The following is a 26,767-nucleotide window of genomic DNA, read 5'->3' on the forward strand; positions in this document are numbered from 1 at the left end:
CTTATATTTTAAGTCACTTATTGCTATTGTTCATTTTTATGTTTTTATTATGAAGTCAATTCCTATTAAAATACAAGTATAAAGATAAATCTATATTTACATTTTAACATTGGAACTTAAAGCTAATATTTTTTATGTGTATTAGTTCTTATCCACCAAACTTAACATCAGTGCTCAATGTTTAAAAAGAATTAATTTCCCAAGTATGGAGTTCTTTGTGAATATGGACATGCCAGTGGTTTGGTTGAGAACATTTTCTGTCTCTTTCTTTAATCCATAGCAACTGGAACAGATCCAGAAGGAACTAAGTGTTTTGGAAGAAGATATTAAAAGAGTGGAAGTAAGAAATCAAAAATTTCTCACATCTCTGATAACTTTTTATTGTCGTGAAAAATGTCACCTTTTCTTTAAGTTACTGCATTAGATTTATGGGATTGTCTTGGTTATAAAGGAAGTACCAAATGTTAATCTAATTGATAGTGCATTTTTTGAAAATAAAGATTTTGAACATTTTTTGTTGATAAAATGTAATTTGAGTTTGTTTTCATGCTATTCTATTACCATAATTCTTGATTAAAATCAAGAAAAATTACGTAATCTTCTTTATTATATCAATTTAAATTAACTCCGACAAAATCCTCTATCAGATTGAAATGATTTATTATTACATATTCTAAGTAAAATATTTTACATGCTGAGTGCAATACTGAGGTTAACAAAGATTTATAAAAATATGTTTTCAATATAGCAATTTTTAAGTTACTGCTAGGTGAAGCCACTGCTTGTGGATAAATTTAGTTCATTGTATATGTGTATATAATTATTCACATGTTAAAATCTATTTTATTTTACTTTGTTTTACGTGGGACCTGAGGCTTGAATCAGATCCTGGGTGCTGTCCCTGAGCTTTTTTTGCTGAAGGCTAGCTTTCTACCTACCAGTTGAGCCCAGTAGCATGTTACTACTATCATCTGACAGCACATATTACACTGTTTTTACTGACAGACATTACATGTTAAGGAATAATGGTACAATATTTTGTGGACTGCCATGGGTCTGCCATACTTATCTATTTATATTGTTACTTCTAGCTACTTAGCTAGAAATAATTTTGCCTCATTATACATTTTTACTGTTAAATCTGCTGTTAATATTATTAAGAGACTGGGATAACTAGCTAGCTCATAGCTCATGTATTATGCTGTTCACCTTTCTAAGAATATTTACTTTTTCTGTATTTGCAGGCTTTATTTGTGGTATATGGTATTTATTAGAATTTATAGTTCCTTAACGTTATATACTATCAAAGTCTTGCCTCCTAAAATTTCAGTTTCTCTTTGCTTTTGTACTTCATGGAAAGGAATCTTTGAGAAATTTGAGTATTAAGACCAAAAGGACTGATAAATACTTGTGATTAGAAAGGAGTATAATAGATCTTTTTTATTAGTGGAACTTTTCTTTGGAATATCTACTGTAATTTAAAAAAATTGTTATTTCAGGAAATGAGTGGCTTATACTCTCCTGTCAGTGAAGATAGCACAGTGCCTCAATTTGAAGCCCCTTCTCCATCACACAGGTAAAAAGCTATGCTCTAGTGAATATTTAGGACTTAAGTTACAGAAAAGTGCACATATGACACTAGCCCTTCAGACCCTTTTTATTATAGAATATGAAACCCTTGAGAAACTACTTTTGGTTATGATCTAAAAACTATATATATGGCACATGTATTTTCTTTCATTCTAGGAATAGTATTTCAGTTTACTGTTGGATTAAAAATTGAGCAAATTTTTTATGTTATGAATTAGACAGATGACATTCAAAATCTGAATTTGGAAACATGATATGGTAAAATTAGAAATAACTTGGCATTTTTAGCCAAGTGCTGGTGCCTCACACTATACAAACTGATATCTTAGGATCCTGGTTTGAAGCCAGAAACAGGATAAAAGGCGATGAGCCCTTATCTTCAATTTGCCACCTAAAAAACTGGAAGTCCAGCTGTGGCTCAAAGTGGTAGAGCACTAGCCTTGCGTGAAATAGCTCAGGGACAGTGCCCAGGCCCTGAGTTGAAGCCCTATGACTAAAAACAACAACAACAGCAAAAATGGAGGGTTTTTTGGTATTCAGCTTATTATGTAGCCCAAACTGGCTTTGAACTTGGTGAGCCTCGAGTGTCAGCTTCCTAGTTACTGGCCTGTACCACCACAGATGTTCCTTCTCTTTACCTTTTCTCCTTTTGGTTTTTTGAGATGGAAATCTTACCAAGTTGTCTAGCTTGACCTCAGACTTGAAATCCTTCTGTCACTAATTTAAGTCTTTCTTTCTATATAAGATCCCTAGATTTTAGAATAATTCTTAGCTTCATTTAGTTTTTATACACTATAATGAGTTAATACTATCCCTGTGAGACTAAAATTCTATGTCATGAATTATGTGCTAATTTATTTTATTTTTTTAATTATTAAGTTTTGTTGTTGTTGTTAAGCTGGAATTAAGTGTTTCACATTTTCACTTGCTTTTTCTGATCACTGTGTCACTAGGACCACATCTCTTCTTGGCTTTTTTTGCTGGTAGAATTGGACATAGAGTGTTGCATACTTACGCTGTTTTTACTACAATCCACAGACTTCAGACTTTTGAGCAGTTAGGATTCTAGACATAATCTGCCAGAATCCAGTGTATTATAGCTTTTTGAGTTTTGAGTGTTCATGCTTGAAATGTTCCAAGTAAGAGCTATTTTACATGAACTCACTTTTTTAAAAAAAATTATTACATTTAAGACAATGGTTCAATATCTTTTTTAGACAAAATTACATTAGGATAATGTGGATTATCAGGAACTCCAATAGTAGTTAGTATACGGGATTGCATTAACTTTCAGAAAGTTATTATGGATCTACTTTGGTGTAGCATGTGGAAAAGCAGTAAAGGATTTTTTAGTAAAGAAACATTCCTGAGGGTTGGGAAGGTAGCTCAATGGTAGAGCGCTTGCCTTGCATGCCTGAGGCCCTGGGTTCAATTCCTCAGCACCACATAAGCAAAAAAAGGAAAAAGCCAGAAGTGGCGCTGTGGCTCAAGTGGCAGAGCGCTAGCCTTGAGCTGAAGAGCTGAGGGACAGCGCCCAGGCCCAGAGTTCAGGCCCCATGACCGGACCCCCCCCCCCCAAAAAAGAAATATTCCTGAAAAGTTTAGTATTTTGCATATGAACTATAGTGTATAGAATTCTCTGTGGTTACTTTAGCTAGTTTTCCTGTGTGTTTTACTTTGCTTAATACATTTCTAATGACCAGGTGTGTGGGAAATAGATAACTTTAAACCTAGTTTTTCTTTTCTGACATGAACTCTTAGATAACTGGGTACTTGAGTGAGTATATAAAGGGAAGTGAAAATTTTCACATCGCCAACATTTCAGTAATAAATGATCATTCATTCTCATTGTCATATGCCTCTCTGTTTAAGGATTTTTATTTGTTGTACCCTGACGTTTGTTACTTAGTCTTATACTATTATATTTTTCCTTCTTTATTTTTCAGTAGTATAATTGATTCTACAGAATACAGCCAACCTCCAGGTTTCAGTGGCAGTTCTCAGGTAAATAAAATATTTAACGGTTTTCGTTGTGCCATGAGTATAATTACTGAAGTTGTAAATTAGTAACTTTTAAATACCTAGCATTTATCGCTAAGCCTTGAAAGTATGTTTGTGTGTGTATATGTGTGTGTGTCATAAGGCTTGAACTTGGGGCCTAGATGCTATCCCTGACTGAGCTTTTGTGCTAAGGCTACTGCTTTCCCTCTTGAGCCGCAGCTTCACTTCTGGTGTTTCGGTAATTCATTGGAGATAAGATTCTTATACCCAGGCTGACTTTGGACCATGAGCCTCAGATCTCAGCCTCCTGAGAAGCTAGGAATACAAGAGTGAGCCACCAGTGACGAGCACCTTTGAAGTTCTTTAATTATACTCTCACAACAGAATAATTAGGCAAGACCATCTATCATTAATAAAGTGAAACAAAGCCAACATTACTCCATGAACTTGTTTAAGCATATGAAAAAACCAAAGTGACTATGCAAACATTTCAAAATGTCAAATACATACAAGTCTTGACTAATATATTACTGCTTCTTTTCCTATTATAATTTCAGCCTCACTCTAGTTTCCTGTCCTATTATTATTACTATTTTTTACTATTGTTTTTAATTCTTAGCAGTGTTAGGGCCATCACCAGCCCTTTTCTACTTCTACAAAAGATTTAGTGTACTTAGTCATCGATTAATCTCATATAACTGTTTCCAGAGGAAAGCCTATCCTTCCTGTGACACCTCTGTGTGTGTGTGTGTATGTGCACGTGTGCATGTGTTTGCACACTACAACTTCGAGAGCTTGAATGACCTGGGCACTGTCCATTAGCTTTTTCTCTCAAGGCTGGCATTCTACTACTTGAGCCAGCTCCATTTCTGGCTTTTTGGTGGTTAATTGGAGATAAGCATCACAGACTTGCTGTTCAGGCTGGCTTTGAACTGTAATCTTAGCTATTAAGGAGACTGAGATAAAGATTGTGGTTGAAAGCCAACCTGGCAAGAAATGTCTATTAGTGAGACTCTTATCTTCAAAAACCAGAAATAGTGGTGTGGCTCAGATAGTAGAGCACTAGCTTAGTATATAAAAAGCTAAGGTCTGTGAGTTCAAGCCCTCAAACTGACTGGTACAAAAAGAAAAATGTGGATAGTTAAGTCATTTATGTAACTTACAATTATCTGCATACTCTTGTCTGCACACCTGGATTTCTAGGTCATTGTAAGTGGTATGTAAAAACTTATGGTGTAACAGCTAGGGAATAACAAAAAAGTTTATATATCCTCAGTACACAGGTTTTCTATCTATAGTTGCAGAATCTGCTTATGTGAGGACAAACTGTATCTTGTGTTATCAAATAATTGTAATTTACATAAAGCAAAAACTGTTAGAAACCAAAGAAAATGGCCAAGTGCCAATTGATTATGCCTGTAATCCTAGCTGTTTAGACGGTTGAGATCAGAGGATCATGATTCAAAGACAGCTCCAGCAACAGAAAGGCTGGGAGACTGTATTACAAATGAATCAAAATGCTGGGTTGGAGGTGTGGCTCAAGTAGTCAGATGACCAAGTAAACACAAGGCCTTGACCTTGAGCACAAAACAAAGCTAAAGAAATATACATGCACATGCAAGAAAATAATTTTGTAAAATTTGTTAATTAATGTAATTTTAAGAGAGAAACTGGTATAAAGTGAAGTTAAAGACCAAGGAAATATAGCTAGTAAGAAGAAGAAGGTGAGATTTTTAAGCCAGGTGTTATAGCTTCAGAGCCTGTGCTTTTAAGTGTTTATTCATTCAACCATTAGAACTTTTTTTGAGTATCTGGTATTTATGAAGATCTAAGATAGGCTTTGAGAGGATACATAGAACAAAAACAAACTACTAATCTAATTTGAAAGACAGAAATGTAAAAAAAAGAAAAGAAAAGTTCCATGGCGTTTGAATTAAAAAGTAAGGAAGTAAGCTATTTGAATATCTTTGAGTAGAAACTGAAGGAGAGTGAATGGGTTAATAAGCCCTGAGGTAGGGTCATGCCTGATATAGTCCAGTTTAACTGAGCAGAGTAAATATTCAGAGAAAAGTAGATGAGGTAAAAAGCATAACAGGTATAACATATACACAACTTTTTGGCCATTGTAAACAAAATGGATTTTTTTAAGTTGAAAAAAGTACATATCTGTCCTTACATTTTTTTTAAATCAAAGAACACAAATTATTTAGTCTTTGGAGCAATTAGAAAAATAAGCTAATTCTAAAATAGGATAAATTATACCATTTTCATTGTATCAATTAAAATAGTAAATACGTAAGTAAATAGAAACAAACTGATTCAATTTGGAAGATAGTAAACTAGAGACTTCTCAACCGTTTTATAAGTTCTGATACAGATATTTCAAAAAAATGTCTTATAAATGGTTGTACAAAAGGGTTTCAAGTCAACATACCAGTTTATGAGTACAATGCATCTTGATCAATTTCACCCTCTCACCTATCCGTCCCCTCAAGTTCCATTTTCACATGTGTACATTGAATAGTATGACTGTATTTGCCCACCCTTCCTCTGTCCGTCATCTGCCCTCTTCTGTTGACTTCATCCCTCCAGCTACACATTTAAGGTTCCTGGTATTCAATTTCTTCAAGTATAAGTTATTCAAAATAAAAACTCAAATAATAGAATTTAGGCACTTAGCACATGCCTGTAGTCCTAGCACTTGATAGGCAGAGACAGGAGGATAAACCAGGATGAATCCATCCTAGGCTAAACAGTGAGATCCTGTCTCAATTTACATATATATGTATATATATATACACACACATATATATACATGTGCATGTAAATATATATACATATATATGTAAATATATACATATAAATGGAATTCATTTGTTTTTTGTTACGTTGTTTGTATTTTTTGTTATTTACATATTTTTGTTATTGTTGTTGGTTTGTCAGTTGTGGGGCACTGTCCCTGGGCTGTTTTTCTCAAGGCTAGAAATGTACCACTTTGAGGCACAGCTCCACTTCTGGGTTTTTGAGTTAATTGAGTTTTTCGTTAATTGGAGATGTGTCTCATGGAGACTTTCTGCCAAGATCCTCAGATCTCAGCCTCCAGAGTAGCTAGGGTTACAGGCTTGAGCCACTGGCACCCACCTGTTTTTTTGGTGTGTTTTTTTTGTTGTTGTTGTTTTGTTTTTTTAAGAGCTCTATGCTGGGTACCAGGAATGTGGAACAAACACTAAATATATTTCATATATATAAATTACATGTAAAAATTAGTAAAGAATAGTCAGAATTATACTAAAATTTATAGCATTAAATACCTTTTGTTGTTGACAGTGATGAAAAATGAACTAAGCATTCACGTCACTAATCTGTAGTAAGATGTTAAATGTAGTTTGCTAAGAGCCCATAGACAACATAAAATTAACTTTTCCTGATGCAGAATTGATTAGACTAATTAATAATGAAGATCTGTACTAATAAAATAGCTCAAAGAAATAGGTAATTTTTGTAAAATATTAAAATAGATTAAGGCAATTTCAGATCAGTGTACAGAGAATGTGCGCAACTGACTTTAACATTCTTCTGAGGTTAATGTGATAAGTGTGCAACTGCCCATTCAGCTATTAGAATGTATTGTTGTAATGAAAGGAGCAAAATAAAACATTAAAATCTAATCAAAGCATAGTTAATGGCTTAACTTGTGGTAGAGGTGATCATATAGTATTTCAGGTGGGAAATGGATGAAAATTTAGTTTCTTGTTTTATCACTTAGTGAAAGAAATAGCAATAGAAGTACAGAAATTTTTAAAGAAACCTACATTTAGTAAAGTACCCCAAAAATCTAAATTGGGAAAGATTTCATAAATATGAAATGGAATAGACTCTTCAAAATGTAACAGTAACAAAAACACCTTTGATATCAATTTTTAATCAAAGTTCTAGTTATGGTAAGAAATATGGTGAAGAGATAAAAATGGTCAAAGAGATAAAAATACTGGATAAAATCTGCTTGGGCTTTTTTTTGTTGTTGGGTTTCTGTTTATAAAGTCTATTGTACTTTTTCAACATTCTGTGTTTAGTTTGGAATGAATTAGATTACATTGTGTCAATACTTTAGGCAGTTAATTTAAGAAGAAAAAAACCTTGCCTAAAATTTGAATAGGGACACATTATGTGTGGTCTGTGGTGGAGAATAAGCTAAGCTCATGCACAGGGAGACATTCATATTTCTAGTAAGAAAGCAAGAGGGAGAAGGAAAAAGAATCCTCTGGCAAAAAATTTAGGGGTTACTAGTGAACTAACTCATGTCCCTAACCCACTAGTCCCTACTGCCCAATAACACCAGTCAGAACCAAACCATTAGAGTCCCTAGTCTTGTATTCAAACTATCAATGGAAGTATGACAAAGATCAGGAAGTGTTTTTCCTCCTTTTGCTTCTCTAAAGAATTCATATGATATTAGCATTCTTTCTTCATTGAATATTTGGCAGAATTCCCAAGTAAAACTATTTGATAATGGAGTTTTGTTGGTGGGAAAGCCTTATAGAAACTTTCTTCATAAAGACAAAGAATATTCACACCTTCAGTTTTAGTTTATGGCATATTTGGTAAATTGTATTTTTCAAAGATTTTACAAATTAGCTCATAATTTTTTATTTTCTTTTAATGAGATTCTTTTGTGCACAGTCACTTAATACTTCTGACACAAGTATATATGATATTGTCCACAGTAGGAAATTCTATAACCTTCGAGGTACAAGATGTAAGCACAAGTGTATGGAGGTAGTTGGCTTTCAGAGCTTCTGTGTACTCTCTAGGTGTCTGTACACTCCCAAGAACTCAGTGTCTTTACCAACCCAGAAATTCATCCATTTGTTCAGGAGTGGTAGAGCTGACCTTCCAGACCTCACCTTTCTCAAGGTTGATGGTACAGTTCCTACTCTGTAATCAGTTGGTCTTTTGCTGACCAGTACCTACCTCACTATAAGTCCCTTTATTGGAATTAATTTAGCATTGGATTTAATATTTTTAACAAAAACTCAGAGCTTCAAGTTTTCACTCATTTTTATTCATGGCTGACTCATGGAATATGGCTATATAGGCTGGCTTCAGACTTGTGTCTCCAAAGTCTCATTGTCCTATTTAGTAGAATTACAGGCATGAGTATACTCAGCAAAGTATTAGTCTTCATTCAACTTTTTTTTGGCAGTACTGGAGTTTGAACTTGAGGCTTAGCACTTGTGTTTAAATATTCGATTTTTTACACAAATTTATTTTATCTTCTAACAGTTGTACAAAAGTTTCAATTCAGTGTGTCAGTTTTTCTTAGCTGATTTTACTGACCAGAAGTTCCTAAATTCTGTGACATAGAATTCGTCACTTTTTTATAATTACTGCTCCTACTCAAGATCAAAAACTTCCCAATAATAGTTTATCGTCAGTTTTTTAATATCACATGTATGCTTAAGAGGAATATAGTTTTTAATTCGTTGTAGCATTTTGTATGTATTTATTAAATTATACTTTCTTTTTGACTAAATGTATATTATTGGTATTCTTACCAGACACAGCTCTGGTTGGTTACAGCACAATAGGCCAGTTAGGTTTAAGAGACAAGTTGTTGTAGCCAAAGACCTGGCTGACCAAGAAGATGTAGAACTCAAGTCCTAAGTATATTTGACTGATTTAGGGATGGTTTTTGTAGGAGATGGGTGATGACAGACTAATTGGGTACCTTTTCAGAGTATAGATTTATGGCCAAATGCTGCCTATCTAATCTTACTCTCCTAGGCATGAGATGCTTTTCTGTTGTGCAGGTGTATAGAACAGATACCATTATTTCTTCAGGTTATTCTTGTCACTAAATTGTTCAATTTCTGACATATTACATAGTATACAGGCTAGAGGGGCTTTCTCAAGGCTATATGCAGATAACCAAACTTACATTTCACCTGATTGTTGTGTGAGATGAATAGTGCAGACTCCTGCTTCAGTGTTCAGCTTCACTACTACCATATTTTTTTGTCAGTGAAAATCGGTGAAATTCATCTCTCACAATATTGCCTACACCTGACTTTTGTTTCTTCTTTTAGCTTAGTTTTCCTGCTGTTTTTTACATTAATTTCTAATTTTTTAGTATTTATCATGTTTTAAGTTTTTTGTCACACAGCATATGGGTATATTTTTAGAAATCCATTTTTTTACTGTTTCGCGAGTATCCCATTTACATTTGTTATTATTAATACTGATATTTTAACTGCTTTTTACACCTCCATTGTTTTTCTCATGTTTTAACTTTTTTTAAAAATCTCTCCCAACTATCCTGCTACTGGTTTTAAATGTATATTTCTCTCTTATTTTCCTTCTAGTATTTATAATTGAAATTTATCCTCACTATCCAAACAGAATATATGTTATTTAGTCTGTGAAAAATTTGTTTTCTATTTCACCTTTAAAAAATGGGAAAATATGACCTGAGATCTGTAGCTTTTCACCATTTGGGATCAGTTTATTTTGATAATTTTTGAAAATATATTGAAGTCATTTGGGTATTCTATTAAAAGAAGAGTATGATTTGCTGTGAGTTATAAGTATCTTTTCTTATTATCACCATAGACAAAGAAACAGCCTTGGTATAACAGCACATTAGCCTCAAGACGAAAACGGCTCACTGCTCATTTTGAAGACTTAGAGCAGTGTTATTTTTCTACAAGGATGTCTCGTATATCAGGTACATGTTCAGGATTTCTCTTAAAATTTTTATCTCACAGTAATATTTCAGATATATTTCTAGGTTTTAATACTAGATTTACTGCAAATTCCTAGTTGTAAAGCAAAGTATATTTTTTTGCCATTCTATTAGAATACTTATTAGAGATCTACAAGAATATTGTTTTTAAGTAGCAGATTTTGGTTCACTGAAAATTCTTTATCTTGGTATAGTGAACTACAAATTAAGTTCTATTCAGTTGCCTCAACTTTTCAACATTAATAAGTGTTTAGCACTTTCCCTGTGCTGAAAATAAAGTAAAAATGAGCCGAGAACTATAATGCACGTCTGCAGTTACAGCACTTAAGGAAGTAGAGGACTCAGAGTTTCAGACCTGAGGTACATGGTAGAATTCTATCTTTAAAAAAAATATAAATAAATAAATAAATAAATAAAACAATGAATTCTTACTCTCGAGTGTCATAAACATAGGCAAAATGCAGCAGGTATATATTGCATAAGTATGCATTACTTATGGAAATTAGAAGAATACTGGGCCAAGCTGAAAAGTAGATGTAATGAACGACCTGGGGACTTAAGAGGAATTGCTTTTGTGCCAGGTTAGAATGAATAAACTAAATTGCTAATTATAAACTGTCAAAATAGCAAAGTAGATGAAATAAGAAATGGGACAACATGCAATTGATAGTATAGGATATTCTTTTTCTAATATAAAAGAAATTCAATATTTTAGTAGTAAAGAAACATTAGTTTTGTGTAGACTTTGTGTATGGCAAGATGGTAGATGGTCTGAGGGGACTTGAAAATTAAACATAGACCTGCCTTCTCTTGGTCCCAAATCTTCAGATATGAAGCCTGACAAAAATCTCTGTTGTCTGGTTCAGTTTTCAGTGTTTAGTTTAAATGTCACTTGACAATAGGCCTGCCTGATAAAGTGTAGCATATTTGATTACTTGCTTGTTTCTAAGAACAGTGGAAGTTTTCTGTTTATCTTGCCAGTTCTCAGTGTCTTAAGAATACTGGTATTCTGATTCTCTGCTCTATCACTCAGTCTTATGATTGAGGACAAATCACTCTACAAGCTTTGGTATTCCCACCTTGTTCTAGTTTCGTTCTAATCAGTTATGTAAAGTGTGAATCAGTGACTTTTTTCTAAACGATAATGCCCAAATCCAACTTTCTTCCATTTTGTAACACTGCCATTTTCAGTATGTGGCCTACTTCCAAAGGTTTCAGTGTGTTGTGGCAGGGAGAACTTGGGTAGTAGCAGGGCAGCCAACATCTTGTTAGCCAGGAAACAAAGAGAATGCCTGAGGTGAAAATGTTTTTAGTGCTTTAGAAAAATAATAAAGCTCCTGTTTTCCTTTATTTAGCTGTTCTAACGTATTTATCATCAGACCTAAACCTAGGATTTTTTTTTGTTTTTTTTTTAAATGAGGAATTTAATTGTTTTGCTGACATGCATGCAACAAAACAAAATTGACACCATACAAGATAACTTGTAAACAATGTACATATAATGCAGTGCTTGGCACACCTTGGATGTTGTAACAGTTCAAATCAGTTATTGAACATCTTTTTTTAAATAAGTTCACCAAGGAGAAGTTTCTGGTACTTTATTGATTGTAAAAAATCTGGGCCTTGGTTTTACTCTTTGTCTGAACATGCTTATTTAATAATATTAGTATAAACACATATAGCAGTTGTTTACATGCTTTGGGCAACTTGCCATAGAACTGATGTAGGATAATTCACTTAGCATTGTTTCTAGGAGAAAAACATGGAGCCCAGAATTTGTTTGCTAAGCATGATTTAGATTAATAGTAAACAGTTTTTATGCACGGCAAGTTGGTATTTACTGGCTGAGAATTGAGTCCCTTAGTGACTATGATAGTCTAAATATAAACTACTAAAAAGTTGTTAAGCTTTTGGTAGTTCAGGTCTTGCACTCTGACAGTTTTTTTTACTCTGTGTGTGGGGGGGGATTGGGAGGGGGGTGAGAGAGGGAGAGAGAGAGAGAGGGAGAGAGAGAGAGAAAATAATCCACATGCGCTTGCAAAGCCAATACTGAGGCTTAAAATGGGATCTGGTGCTGTTGTTATCTTTGTTGCTCAAGGCTGGTACTCTACTATTTGAGCCACAGCTCCACTAATGGCTTTTTGGTAGTTAATTAGATATGAGTATCACAAGACTTTCCTGCCCTGTCTGGCTTTGAAATGCCATCTTCAGATCTCAGCCTCATAAGTAGCTAGGATTACAGGAGTGAGGCACTGGTGCCAGCAAATTTTGAACTTTTAGTTGCTGTAATGATGTTGAAATAAAACAGACCAAATATTGTTTTAAATATATGGGAAAGAGTTTAGGATATATTATTAATGTTAACATTATTGATCATCTTTGTCACTAGTACCATAGGCATGCTGTGGAGTACTAAAGGTGTTCCCTAGACGATATTTTGTTGTATAAGATGATTGAATTATAATTAAAGAGACACATTAGATAGCTGTTTCTTTGTGTAATCATGGTTATTTTTAGTTAATGCATATCTTTCCTAGGTTTTAGGGATTTTACATAACTATTTCTGCATATCAAGCCTTTTTTAATTCCTCTGACAGTAAAGACAGATTTTTAACTTGTACATATCTGAGAATGTAAGATGGTGAATGCTCTTTGTATATTTCCAATAAGAATCCATCCATCTATTCCTACCCTCAATTATTTCTATTTATGAAAATGAGAAATTTTAAAGAAATTACTGCCTTGGAATATTAATTATAATTGGAAGACATTGTAAATGATAATGCACTAGAGAAAGAAAAGAAACATTGAAAATACTTATACAAATTAATCTAAATTAGAAGAGGTGATATGTCAGTATACCATTTGTGGATGTTAGTTATAAAAGCACTAAGCAAACCAAAATCCTATGTTTTTATAACCAGATAAATGAAGACCAGTTGTTAGGCTTCCAAGTACTGAAATCATCCTTTTCCTGATTTTTTAATAATAGTTTCCGTTGAATGAGCTTGAATTTAACTAGAGGTCTACTTATTCTACAAAAGAATTATTGAATACACATTCTTGAATGCTTATGATTGCATACTTAGGAACTGATTTCAAAATATAAAAGAATAGAGTAGCATTAAACCAGCTTTTAAAGCAGTGCTTTGGTGGTTCATGCTTATAATCCTAGCTACTCAGAGGGCTGGGATCTGAGGATCCTAGCTTAAAACCAGCCCAGTCAGACAATTTGTAAGACTCTTACCTCCAGTTAATGAGCAAAAAGCTGAAAGTGGAGGAGTGACTCAAATGGTAGATAGTGTCAGCATTGAGTCAAAAAGCCACATAAATGTGTAAGACCCTGAGTTCAAGCCCCACAAACCAACCAGACAAACAAAATGAACAATTTTAAATGGATTAAAATACCTGTCCCAGCATTAATTACATTAAAATCTTAGCTGTAATAGAATTGCATATTAGAAAAGCAATTTACAATTACATTCAATGACTCCATGATAGAGTTAGTATTTTTCAGCAAGTTATGTTTTATTTATAAATTGTTGAGTTTGCTGAGAATAATTTTTATAGAGGAGGAGCTTTATCTCAATATCATTGGGATGATTTTATATGTTAGATACAATATTTGTTGTGCTGCTTTTAGGATGAAAGCAGTACTAAATCTGTTCTCTTTAATGTAGGTTGTTAGATGAGTTTACTGACTTAGTGTTTTCGTTTTTAAATTTGTAAAACACATGAGAAACAGTTACTGTTAAGTGATACTTCTTTCATTCTAAATGAAAGATCTCTTCTGGTGTCAGTAATTTTTTTTGCGGGGGGGAGGAGGGTGTCCGGTCATGGGGCCTGAACTCTGGGCCTGGACCCGTCCCTCAGCTCTTCAGCTTAAGACTAGCACTCTACCACTTGAGCCACCTTCCCAGCCCTGGTGTCAGTGAATTTTCTTAAAGATAACCTAATCTTCCATATCAGTTCCTTAAGGAATTAAGGGCAATCATGAACGCTTACACTAAAATGTCTATATGCATGCACATGAGAGTAGAATATTGAAGATGTTATGAAGGGCAGTACTGTTTCAGATTGTCTCTTAAGAGGACAGAATACATGTCTTTTTCATTCTTTGGAAATAAACTTTTTTGGGTTGTTTTTTTTTTTTTTTGGGGGGGGGGTCCAGTCGTGGGGCCTGAACTCTGGGCCTGGGTGCTGCCCCTCAGCTCTTCAGCTCAAGGCTAACACTCTACCACTTGAGCCACAGCGCCACTTCCGGTTTTTTTCTTTTTGCTTATGTGGTGCTGAGGAATCAAACTCAGGGCCTCAGGCATGCAAGGCAAGTGCTCTACCAGTGAGCCACCTTCCCAGCCCTGGTAATGAAATTTTTAACTCCAGATTTCAAGAAGTTTTGAAATACTTGAGTAGTTTTTAGTTTGTTTGCTTTCACTGTGAGCCTACCTTTCCATAGGAGAATAGGTAAGTTGTCAGTTACAAGCTGATTTTGTTATTTAAATCTTGTATGATTTAGCTTTATTGTACTTAGGTAGACTTAACTCACATATTTGTATGATATTCCATTGAATGGAATTTCTGCTTTTCATAAGACGTTTGAATGAAACTTTTTTTGTACTTTGGGATAAATGTAAGCTACTCATACTTTTTATTCTGGAGACTCAGTCATTTATGCGTTGCTGTTTTCTGTTTTTTTCCAGTAAAAGAATTTAAGATACCATGATGGCATAACCAAAATTTTTAACTTTTTTAAATCTATAATGTGTTATAAACTTTATTTTGGTCATAAGTAACTGTGAAGAAAGTCCTTGTTAAAACAATCTTTATAGTAATATGTGTCCAAAATACCTTTTCAAGCCTCCCTGTTGATGTGAGATTTTTGTTTTAATAAATGATAAATGATGTAGCTTGACCTAACACCTTTACTTAATCATTTTGAGGGAAATTTTATTTTCCTCAAGAAATTTTTGCTGGAAAAAAAAAATAAAGAGGCTTCACAGTTTTGTTGTTATTGATGTGGATAGAATAGTATCTTTCAAAGAATACTTTTTTTCATTTTGAATTGAAAGATACCTAACTTGAACATATTGTATAAAATACTTTAAAATAACTTTTAAAATTTAGAACATCTTTAACCTGTGGAAAATGTTCTTTCTTTACATTGTAGTACTGTTCATTTTGTTTTTTAATACAGATGACAGTCGAACTGCAAGCCAGTTGGATGAATTTCAGGAATGCCTGTCTAAGTTTACAAGATATAATTCAGTACGACCTTTGGCCACATTGTCATATGCTAGTGATCTCTATAATGGTTCCAGCATAGTTTCTAGGTAAGGGTAAAGTACTCTTCAATTTTTATTTTGTGACATTTTCTAGAAATTATTTGAATTTGAGAAGTAATTATAGCATATTGTTAAAAATGTAGGATAGTTAGATTGCCTGAAATTATTAGTATTGTTACCTTAGGCAAGTTTATGATTATCTCAAAGAATGATTAATTGTACTTATCTGTATAGGGTTATAATTTGTTTTCTTGTACTATTTGTGTCTAGGTCTGATGATAGAATATCTCCTAAGTGTCCCTTCTCTTCTGTTTTCTGAACATTCTTATAGGATTGGTATAGTTCTTCCTTAAATACTATATATGATATTTTAGTGAAGCTTTCCAGGGGAGCTTTTTTTTGGGGGGGGGGGGTTAGGCGTGAGGCTTGAACTCTGAACTGAGTGCTGTCCCTCAACTTTTCAGCAATTATCTTTAAGGGGGAGGTGATATCAATCAAAAGGTATTGTACATACAAACTGATTTGTTGAATAGTAATCTTTTAAGAAATTTGCTAATGTTACCAATTTTTTTGGCATACATGTTCATAATAGTCTTATATCTTTAGATTCTATGATGATGTTTCTTCCCTCTCTTGTTACTGATACGTTTACTTTTTTATTGAACAGTCTTGATTAGTAGTTTATCAGTTTTATTGGGCAGTTTCTTGCTTTTGATAGTCTTGTATTTCTCTACTTTATGTTTCATTGACTTTTGCCATTTGTTACTTTGATTCTTCAGCATTCTTTAGTTTTAATTTTCCTCCTTCCTTCTTTCTATTCTTCTGTCCATCCTGAATTTTGAAGTCTGGGCTTCATGCTTGCTAAGCAAATGCCTTATGTTATAAATATGCTTTCCAAGAACCATCAGAGTCACAATGATAAATACAAAAAAAAAAATAAAGAATTGTCTGAGCAAGGCAAAATTTACTTCTGCAGAAGAGTACACCATCAGCCAAAACTCTGGCAAGTAAGCACGCAGAGCGGGCAGGCTCTCCTCCCATTTATCCCTAAAGCAGCAGGCAGGCCCTGCCTCTGCTCACATTGACTGAATTCAGGGTCACAAGCTGCTCATGATTGGTTAGTTTGAATAATGTAAAATGTATTTGCATAAGGTGATACTGAAATAACAGTAACAGTACACAAGTAATCTCACATTTTACCTACACCTCTGCTAGTTCTTGAACAATCTGAGATGTATCTTTAGTCCATCTTGAAAAGAAACTAGTTTAAGACAAAAACCTTGTATTTCAAATGATCCTTCTTTATACCAAAATGGTCCTCTTTTCCTTAACAAGAGCCAAGCCACCTGGCCAAAGCAGGAGCTTTTAAACAACACATTTTGATAGAAAATTATTTTTCTCACACCTACCACTTGAGTCCCATACTCATTTGCTAATCTTTTAAGGTAGAACTGAGATCACTGTTGGTGTGATCTTTTTTTACTCAGTTCACAAAGTATTTTTTGGTAAATTTGAAATTTAATAGATGTATTTTTATGAACAGTATTTTGAAATATATATCAGATTACTTTTTTTTTTTTTTTTTTTTTTTTGTATGTGTGCTGGTTCTGGGGATTGAGCTCAGGGCCTAGCTGTCCCTGAGCATTTGTGTTGAAGGCTTAGCATACTACCAGTTTGAAGCACAGTTAAACTTTAAACTTATGTTCTTTTGTAGTAGTTAATTGTTGTTTCACACACTTTCCTTTGGCTGGCTTTGAACCTTGATCCTCAGATCTCAGCCTCCTGAGTAACTAGGATTACAGACAAGAGCCACTGGTACCTGGTACAGAATACTTTTTAATTTCCATTTTTGTTGTTTTTCACCAGTGAATTGCTAAAACGTACTGTTAGTTATCAAATATTTGGATTCTCCAGTGAGCTTTCTGTTAACGATTTACTATTTTTGTTTTCATCTTTTAAAATTTTTAATGAAGGGATGGAACAAGAAATTGGAAGGTGAATTATTAAAAAACAAAGTACATATAGTAGCGTTTCATAATAAACCTGATTTGTACAATTAATAAGTGCCATTAAAAGTTAAATCTTTAATGAAAATTTCTTACATACTTAAAATATTGGAAATAAAATAATTATCCCTCACCTGACCATTACTCAGATAAGCATTTATTAAAATTGTTATACTTCATTTATTCTTTTCATTCTTACTATTAAGAATTTTAAGACATATTTGCCATACTATATCACTTTACCTGTAGGAACTTAAGTATCTCCATTTCTTTTCTTCTGATTAATTTTTTATTATCTTTAAATAGTTGTATCAAGGGGTTTCCTTTCAACAAGTCAGTTTATGAGTACAGTCTATGTGTCACCCAGAATCACTATTACTTAAAATAATGGATACTATAAAATCATAGGACCATATCCCATATAAAAAGCATTAAGCCCTTGGTTACATTAAATGCCTAGTCCATGTTCTGTATTCCTCATGAATAAATGTTAGAAGGTATTTTTAAAATGACCGGTCATCAATTTGACAAGTCCCATTTTATTTTAATTTGTTTGGTGCTAGGCTAGCCACTGAACTATACCTTTAGTTCTGGCAATTTTTTATTTTGTGGGGGTTCCGGTCGGCCTGAACTCTGGGCCTGGGTGCTGTCCCTCAGCTCTTCAGCTCAAGGCTAGCACTGTACCACTTGAGCCACAGCTCCACTTCTGGCTTTTTTTTTCTGCTTATGTGGTACTGAGGAATCGAACCCAGGGCCTCATGCATGCAAGGCAAGCACTTTACCACTGAGCCACCTTCCCAGCCCAGTTCTGGCAATTTTTAACTTACACAGTACTCGTAAAGCTTAGGGTATTTTATTTCCCTTTGGCAAGAAGTAAACTTTTACGTATATAAGTAGAATTTCTAAGCCATCAGCTGAAGAGTCCGTTGTATGAAATATCTTAATGTATTCTAACTGGTTAACTCAGTATTCAGTAAGATTCAATAGGATACTTAGTATGCAGCAATGTGAATTTTTCTTCTACGTTAAGATAACGAAGTTCATCAGCAAAGAAATGCAGTAAGGAGAGCCTGTGGCATAAACTTGCCACAGGAAAGATAGCTGTTCAGGCTATGCCTGCCATCTTAGGTCATTTTCAGCCATATCTTTTGTAAATTTTTCAAAAGTACTAGATGAGTAAAATTTGAAAATGCATTGGATTGTGGGGCTCATGCCATTATATAATTGACAAAAATTAATTGACTACTTAGTGTCAGCTAAGTGACAGTCTAGATGTGATACTTACATTCAGGAAATCTAACAATCTTATTTTCATGCCTCTATGAAATAGTTTATGAAACAACTTAGCTTGGAGCATCAAATTGACATTATACTTAAATTCTTCACTACTGTGGAGAATACTTAGCATATGTTAATAATGGCTTCAGAAATTAGTTTGAATGCACAAGAGGAAAAATTAGTAGCAAATGTTGTGTATAATTTTTACCTGCTTTGGATAAAATTGTTTATAATTATATGACTATACTCAAATTACACCGTGTTAGAGCTCTCTAAGCAATATTGATTAATGTCCCTAACCATTGTGAATTTTTTCTGTGTTGTGTTTTATCAATTAAAATAAAAACTTCCTATTAAGCATCATATTACTGAACCAACAACTCTATTTAGAAAATATAGGATTAGTCATCATTCTCCTTTAATGAATAGTTTAGTCTTTTTGTAACATTTGTGAAAGCATTTAGGCTTGACAAGAAATTGATATCAACAAACTACAGATTCTCAAGCTGAAGTCTACTGTATTTAGGAGACCTTAATGAGACTTTAGACTGAGACTATCACATACACACGTGAAGGTTATTCAATTGAAATTTTATAATTAGACGTATCCTTAATTGTTTCACCTTGCAAGCTAGCCTCCATTCTTTTTTTCTCAATTACATTCAATTAACATTTCTAAATTAAAATTTTACATTTTTTTGTTTGTTTGGCAGCACAGATTAAAATTTGTAGATAGCACAAATGATGACTAGCCAAAGAAATGAATAGACACTAAAACTTTCTATTAAAGTTTTTAATTCCTGACAAAATAGGAAATATAATGGATTTCTTTCAGGACAAGGATTTTTAAAAAGACTCTTTTTGAGTTGGTGTACTATATACTTTATAGCATCATAATTTAAATATTTTTATTATTGTAGCATTGCATAGTCTACATCTTGTATTGCTCACTTACTACAAAGAAAATCTGAGGAAAAGACGGAACAGAAATTCAGGTTTCCACTTTTTCTTTCTTTGCTTGTTCAGGAACTCATAACATATCCATTATTCCACAAGGTGGCAGCCTTTGTTTACAATATCAAGAGTTAGGTACCAAGGTATGCAAGATTGATGGTTTGTCCTCAGGTTCATTCACTTGCTAACCAGATTATCCTCAGATAATAAGAACATGTAATTGAAAGGAAAGAAGACTCTGCACTCTTATTTGTATTTTGTCTTCCATTAGGTTTTCAATAGCCCAACAGGGAGAACTGGTTTGAATTTAAACTTACTGAATCCTTACTAGTGATGATTGCTTTTTTCATGTTAACTTACATTCCTAATGTGAACTTTACATTCAAAGTTTTCTATGGCAAAATTGTTACACATTCTCCTCCAGGAGATCCTTCTAACATTTTTGCTTCTGTTTGCTCAAATTGTTGAAATTGAATTATTTCCAGCATTTAGTAAATTGATGAGGAAAAAATGGCTGTTCCATATCATTTATATTAATGCTAATCTAGTCACTACATTGGTTAGTATATGATCTTTAGCCATTATTTTAAATATTTATGTGAATTTACTAATATGTTTAATTCTTACATGAACCTTATAGATTTCTATAATCCTGTTTTTCAGGTGAGCAAACAGAAGTAGAAAAAAAAAGGTGTCTATCAGCCTAGAGATAGTAACACAAACTGAGACTTGACTTCTTACACATTCTAAAACATCATGCATTTCACTTGAGGATCTGCTTTAATCTTGGGGAGAGTTTTAGGCAACATTTTACTTTTAGATAGCCATAAATAATAAGGAAATCTTCTGATATTCACCATCTAAGTAGGTCTTAATAAATCTCACTGTTTTTGTAGTTTGAAACTATGCAAATTTAAGTGTTTTTATGTACCTGCTAACAATATGTTGCTAAGCATCAATTTGTAGTCATAGCTAATGGTAATCCAGATTTAGGGAACATTTTAATGTGCTTTTTATTTTAGAATGCTTGTGAGATGTAAATTTTTATTTAACCAAATCTTCAAGTATATATTAACTTCATTTGTAGAGAACAGGTGTAATTTTAAGGACTACTTGTTGGCTTTCACTCATTGTCAGAACACATTTCTATTGTCTTAGTATTTGGGAATGAAATCTATGAATAGGAATGAAGAGCAAAGGATTTATTTTCAGAAATTTTCCTAGGGCCCTTCTCTACTCCTGCCCTTCTCTAACTGCAAAATGGGGTCCAAATTTAGGGAATTATTCTTGCTGGGCAGGTGCTGTGCCACTTGATTCATACCCTTAGCCTCATACTGCTTTCCTACCCTTTCCTTTTGCTTTAGTTGTTCAGATTGGTTCTCACACATTGGCCCTCCTCCTATTGGAAAGATCACATAGAAAATATTATATATTATTAAAGTGTTACTCCTCCTGAGTGTGGAATCACAAACATTGGTCACCACCACTTGGCTTACTGATTTAGATGGAGTCTTGATTTCACTGGAATGATCTCTACCTGCTTAAGTGTCGGGGATTACAGGCATGAGCCACTGTCCCCAGTTGCATGAGACTGTTAGCCACTGTTCTTTATATTTTCTTTTAATAAATTAAGTTTTAGTGTATAGAGATATTAATCCACCTTGCTTGTTAGTACTTGTTTTATAATTGCCAAGAGATATGACAGACTGTGAGAACACAGAATTCACTGTTTGGGCATATTGACAGTTCTGTATTGCTGTGCCACATTGTACTGGAAGTATACATTAATCAACTGTTCTACATGGTCTATTACCTTGCTGCTTAATCACTTGACTTCTGGCTCTTTTGACAAGAAATATAGGCAGTTTCCTGTAGCTAAATTATGTTTTTCAAGTGTTAAAATCAATCACTTTCTTTAAACAGTTGAAATATTTCAAAATGTGAAAGTGAAATTTTAATCCATGCTTGAAGAAAATCTTTAGTAATGTTTTTGAAAGAAAAATTGTTTTCGGAAATTTAGAATGAATCTAGTGCTACTGAAATTGAATTTATTATTTCAGTAATAAGCTAGTGGTTTTAATAATTATTAGTAGTAGTATATCACCAAGTTAACTTTGGTATTGCAATAGCAAGATTTTTAACAATTTTTTAAAATTAATTGTGTAAGTAGATACATTTGTTATTTTTTTATTTTATTTTTTTTTGGTCAGTTGTGGGACTTGAACTCTGGGCCTGGGCGCCATCCCTCAGGTCTTCAGCTCAAGGCAAGCACTCTACCACTTGAGCCACAGAACCACTTTGGTTTTCTGGTGGTTTATTGGAGATAAGAGTTTCATGGGCTTTCCTGCCCAGGCTGGCTTTGAACCTTGATCCTCAGATCTCAGCCTCCTGAGTAGCTAGGATTACAGGTGTGAGCCACTGGCCCCCAGTTCATTTGTTATTTTTTAACCTTTGTTTTCTTCCAGTCTAGTCACTGTTAAACTTCTGTACATTTTTTTGCATTATCAGTCTTAAATACCCTGTGAAATAGGAGATTTTTAGTTTTTGTTTTAGAAAGTGCTCTGCATCTAAAAACTTCAGTGTTCATTGAGTTATTCTATGATCTGTTTCTAGAGTCTAGAGTAACTAGGATTAAATTTGTCAGAAATAGGGATCACATGGCTCAGTATTTGAAAGCACTGAAAGCCTGAGTTATAGTGATACAAGTACTTGTATTTTTTAAAATAAAAAGCATCATTTACCTTCCTTTCTCTTTTAATAAAAACTCACTACATATAATAATCTTTCTATTTTTGTTAGCATTTATATTAAAATCTTTTCCTTTACTTTTAAAAGATTTCAAAACCTCAGGTTACTAATACTGGTATGTTTGCCTAGTTCTCTCCCCCATGCAGTGCCATCCATAGTCATTTTAGGAGGAGAAATACATTCAACTACATATATATGTATGTAAATATATATGTATGTATATATATGTAGAAAAGGCACATGCATACATAATTTTATTATAGCTTACGTGTAAGTGCTTTGATTTGTGATATAGCCTATTAATTATTAGCATCAAGTCTGAAACCATTCTCCTTGATTTTTTAAATACCAGTTAGAACACTTACCAAGGTGGCTAATGTTGAGATTACATCTCTTCAATACTCTTAGTGAGTTTATACACAAGTAGTTGGAGAATGACTAATGAATACTAGCTGATTTTACTATACTTTCAGTTGTAGATTAGAGAGAATTTTATGTGCTCTAGCATTGTAGCTAGACTCTAGAAAAGGGTGTGTAAATCAAATGGAAAGGCAATGTATGTGTGGTTATTCATTTCAACTACTTGTTTGGATCAGTCAAATTCTATTTGGTTATGTAACACTAACTTTGCTGAGGCTTCAAGTTAAGTTCTGTAAAGACAATTAGGCTTTGTAACTTGCTTGTAGATAGGTTACTTTTGAGCATGCAATAAAATTTTATAAAGGTCACCAAGAAATGAATGAATTCTTTGTATCTCAAAAAGAAGGAATTTTTTTCCCCTCTTATACACATACAACTTGTGGTTTGAAGAATGTGTATTCAGAGAGACCATATTTATTGGAGGAATAAAACATTAATTTGGAGATAAGTAATAAATATAGCTAATAGTAAATAAATAAAATATTTCAATTTTGATGTGAATTCTGTCCACATGTCATCATCTAGTTCTTCAAGCAATTCTGTTTGTTTACTAATTTATTAAATACCAGTACATTCTGTGAAATCTTTCTGCAAAATTCTATTAACTAGAATTCATGAAAAGAAACAAATTGATAATTTCCTTTTGACTTATTTGTCATATCCAGCCATTATATCTCTTTCACTAAATTGTAATGTGTTTTCTGGCACTGAACTAAAATATATATTGGTATCTAGGAACAAAAGCATGTCTTGACACAAATGTAGATGTATTTTGACATGTCTTGATGATGTACTCAGAACATAGGGCTTCACATAATTTGAAGATAGTTTTTAGATTAAATCATGTTAGAAATAGAAAATAACAATCCTAGAAATAGAAAATAACAATCATAAAAGCTTTGTGAAGGCTGTTACATATGAACTGTGTACATTTTCTTTAGTATTGAATTTGATCGGGATTGTGACTATTTTGCAATTGCTGGGGTTACAAAAAAGATTAAAGTCTATGAGTACGGCACAGTCATCCAGGATGCAGTGGATATTCATTACCCTGAGAATGAAATGACCTGCAATTCCAAAATCAGGTATGTGTGTATAAAAGTTGGTATGCATACTAGGGGAGATTTTTTTTGTACTTTTTTTTTTGGTCAGTTGTGGGGCTTGAACTCTAGGCCTGGGTGCTGTCCTTCACCTCTTCAGCTCAAGGCTAGCACTAGTGCTCTACCACTTAAGCCACTTCTGGCTTTTTCTGCTTATGTGGTGCTGAGGAATTGAACCCAGGGCCTCATGCACACAAGGCAAGCACTCTACCACTGAGCCACCTTCCCAGCCCCACTAGGGGAGATTATTTTACTTTCACATGAGACTCCTTAATCATTCATGGTGAATGATGTAAATTATACCGTGTACATGGAAAATAACTTATTGACAGAATATTTTCCCTATGCATTTAGAAAATATCTTTCTTACAGTTGCTTTTCCCCTGTGGGGGTTAGAATGTATTGTTTTTATAGTTGACAAATGAAAGTCTTTCTTTCACTTAATTAAAGGTCTTTATTGGAAATGGCCATTAGGTCAATGTTCAGCAAAAATTATTATAGCTTGTTGGTTACTGTCTGTAAGTCAAAGTATCTCCCATAGCATGCTCAAGTCTCTAAGGAATATAATGTTTACATTGTTTTCATTTTTACAGAAAATTCTGCCTTTCATTCATAGCTAGTACTTAAGTTTCACTTATTTGGAATTATGATTATAAAGAATGCTTATCTAACTCAAAAACTGTTAAAAAGTACAGAAATTAGGTACTATAGTATATCCTCTCAAAATATCAGTAAATCCTTTCATTTTTTTACCCACCTCTTTCCTCTTATCTTTTTATTCTCCCTAAAACAAAAAAGCTTGAAGTTATTCATGAACACTGATCTAAGGAAGCCATTTACCAATAACTTTATTTACAACATTGCACATCTTCAAATTAGTCTCTGTATCTTTCATATCTTAGTAAATGACATAAATACAGGTTGAGCATCCTTTATCTCGAATATTTGAGACCAAAAGTGTTTTTAATTTGATTACTTTTATGTATATACTGATACTTCTAGGGGATGGGACCCAAATCTAAGCACAAAATTCATTTATGTTTTACATATACCTTTTATAAGTAGTTTGAAGGTAGTTTTCTACATTATGTTTTCATAATTTGAGCTTTAAACAAAGTTTAATTTTATTGAACTGTCACCTGTCTTGTCATGTGATATCAATGCTCTGAAAGTTACACATTTTGAAACATTTCATATTTTTGAAACAAGTATTCTCAGTCTGTGGTGTATGTTTATATAAATGTATTTTTTATAATGTTGATAATATAGTAAATGTTATAGTCTCTCCATAATTTGTTTTGGCTTCTCCTTTTTCCTAAATGATTCATAAAAGTGAGTCTGCCCATTTATCAGTAGCGCTCATCATTGAGATTCTACTATTATACCTAAGTAGAGAGAATACAAGTCTTAAATGTTTTATAGTGTTTTAAATGCTTTAAGAGAACTGTAGAGCTCTCTTATAGAGACCATAATGGTTATACCTCTTTTATAAACTATGCTTTTAAAATATCCCCATAATACACTCTTCAGAATAGCTAGTTCATAACAAAGTAAGTCATACTGTGATGGAAATGTAGAGGGTCTAAATGTGCTAACTACTATCATGATACATAAAATTATACAATACTTTATATATGATAAGTAAATTGCTGAAATTGTTCAACCCTGAAAGCTATGGGCTTGGGAGTGAAACTGTTAATACCAAGCACACCTGAACAGAGTTAGCCAATTTGTTTATACCAGTGTAAGAAGTACACTAACTTAGTCAGAGCCATAATTCTTAAGTGGCACACTTGGAATTTTAGCATAGTTCTATTTTCCATGTTTTAACTCTCAAATAATTTTTTTTCAGAAAGTCTAGTAAGTATATTTAAAAATACAGATGACCTTTCCCAATTACTGAAATTTACAAGCTTTTCACAGATTTGTCATGTAGGAAATTTGTAAGTTTTAATTGCATCCTATTGTGAGTGAAGCTATATACGTACATATATATATTTTAAAAGATTTTTTTATTTTAGACTTATTTTGTTCTTCTGGACTTGAAAAGATCTCTCAGTATTAATGAAATTGTCTCTTTTCTGTAAGTTGCAAGTCTCCTTTGTCCCTTTTAAAAACATTCTTTATACAGTCATTTTTATTTTATGTAAGTTTTAACTTTCTTTACAGCTGTATCAGTTGGAGCAGTTATCATAAAAACCTGTTAGCCAGCAGTGATTATGAAGGTACTGTTATCCTATGGGATGGATTCACAGGACAGAGATCAAAAGTGTATCAGGTAAATAAAGAGGCTAGTTAGGTAGGAATTGCATCTTTACTATTTTCATAACTAATGTCCTTTGATTAATAATTACAGATTGGAAATTACTGAAAAGGTTTTTTTTTCTTTTTTTTGTTATTTGTCATGAGGCTTGAACTCAGGGCCTGGGAGCTGAGCTTTTCTGCCTACTGCCTAGTACTCTCCCACTTTCAGTCATAGCCCCACTTCCAGTTTTCTGGTGGTTAGTTGGAAATTAGAGTCTCAGACTTTCCTACCTGTCTTGCTTTGAACCGTGAGCCACTAGCACCTGACTGTATATAATACTTTTAGATCCCATAATAACTATGTAATACAAAATGGTCTTCTGAAGCACTCTTCAGACTTTT

At 33.3% G+C, this 26,767-nt stretch overlaps 1 protein-coding gene across 2 annotated transcripts in view; it reads left to right on the forward strand.

Annotated features, from left to right (window-relative positions):
• Cop1 (COP1 E3 ubiquitin ligase) overlaps positions 1-26,767 on the forward strand; it is a 99,217-nt gene that overhangs the window by 45,676 nt on the left and 26,774 nt on the right. For both annotated transcript variants that reach the window (XM_070034412.1, XM_070034413.1), the window contains exons 7-13: positions 281-340; positions 1,500-1,576; positions 3,537-3,594; positions 10,201-10,315; positions 15,528-15,663; positions 23,963-24,106; positions 26,291-26,399. In XM_070034412.1, coding sequence (XP_069890513.1) covers positions 281-340; positions 1,500-1,576; positions 3,537-3,594; positions 10,201-10,315; positions 15,528-15,663; positions 23,963-24,106; positions 26,291-26,399 — 699 coding nt within the window. The remainder of the gene's footprint in view (positions 1-280; positions 341-1,499; positions 1,577-3,536; positions 3,595-10,200; positions 10,316-15,527; positions 15,664-23,962; positions 24,107-26,290; positions 26,400-26,767) is intronic.

The sequence above is a fragment of the Dipodomys merriami genome, unplaced genomic scaffold (assembly GCF_024711535.1).
Source record: "Dipodomys merriami isolate MVZ:Mamm:240054 unplaced genomic scaffold, mDipMer1.0.p SCAF_24, whole genome shotgun sequence".
NCBI classification, from domain to species: domain Eukaryota; kingdom Metazoa; phylum Chordata; class Mammalia; order Rodentia; family Heteromyidae; genus Dipodomys; species Dipodomys merriami.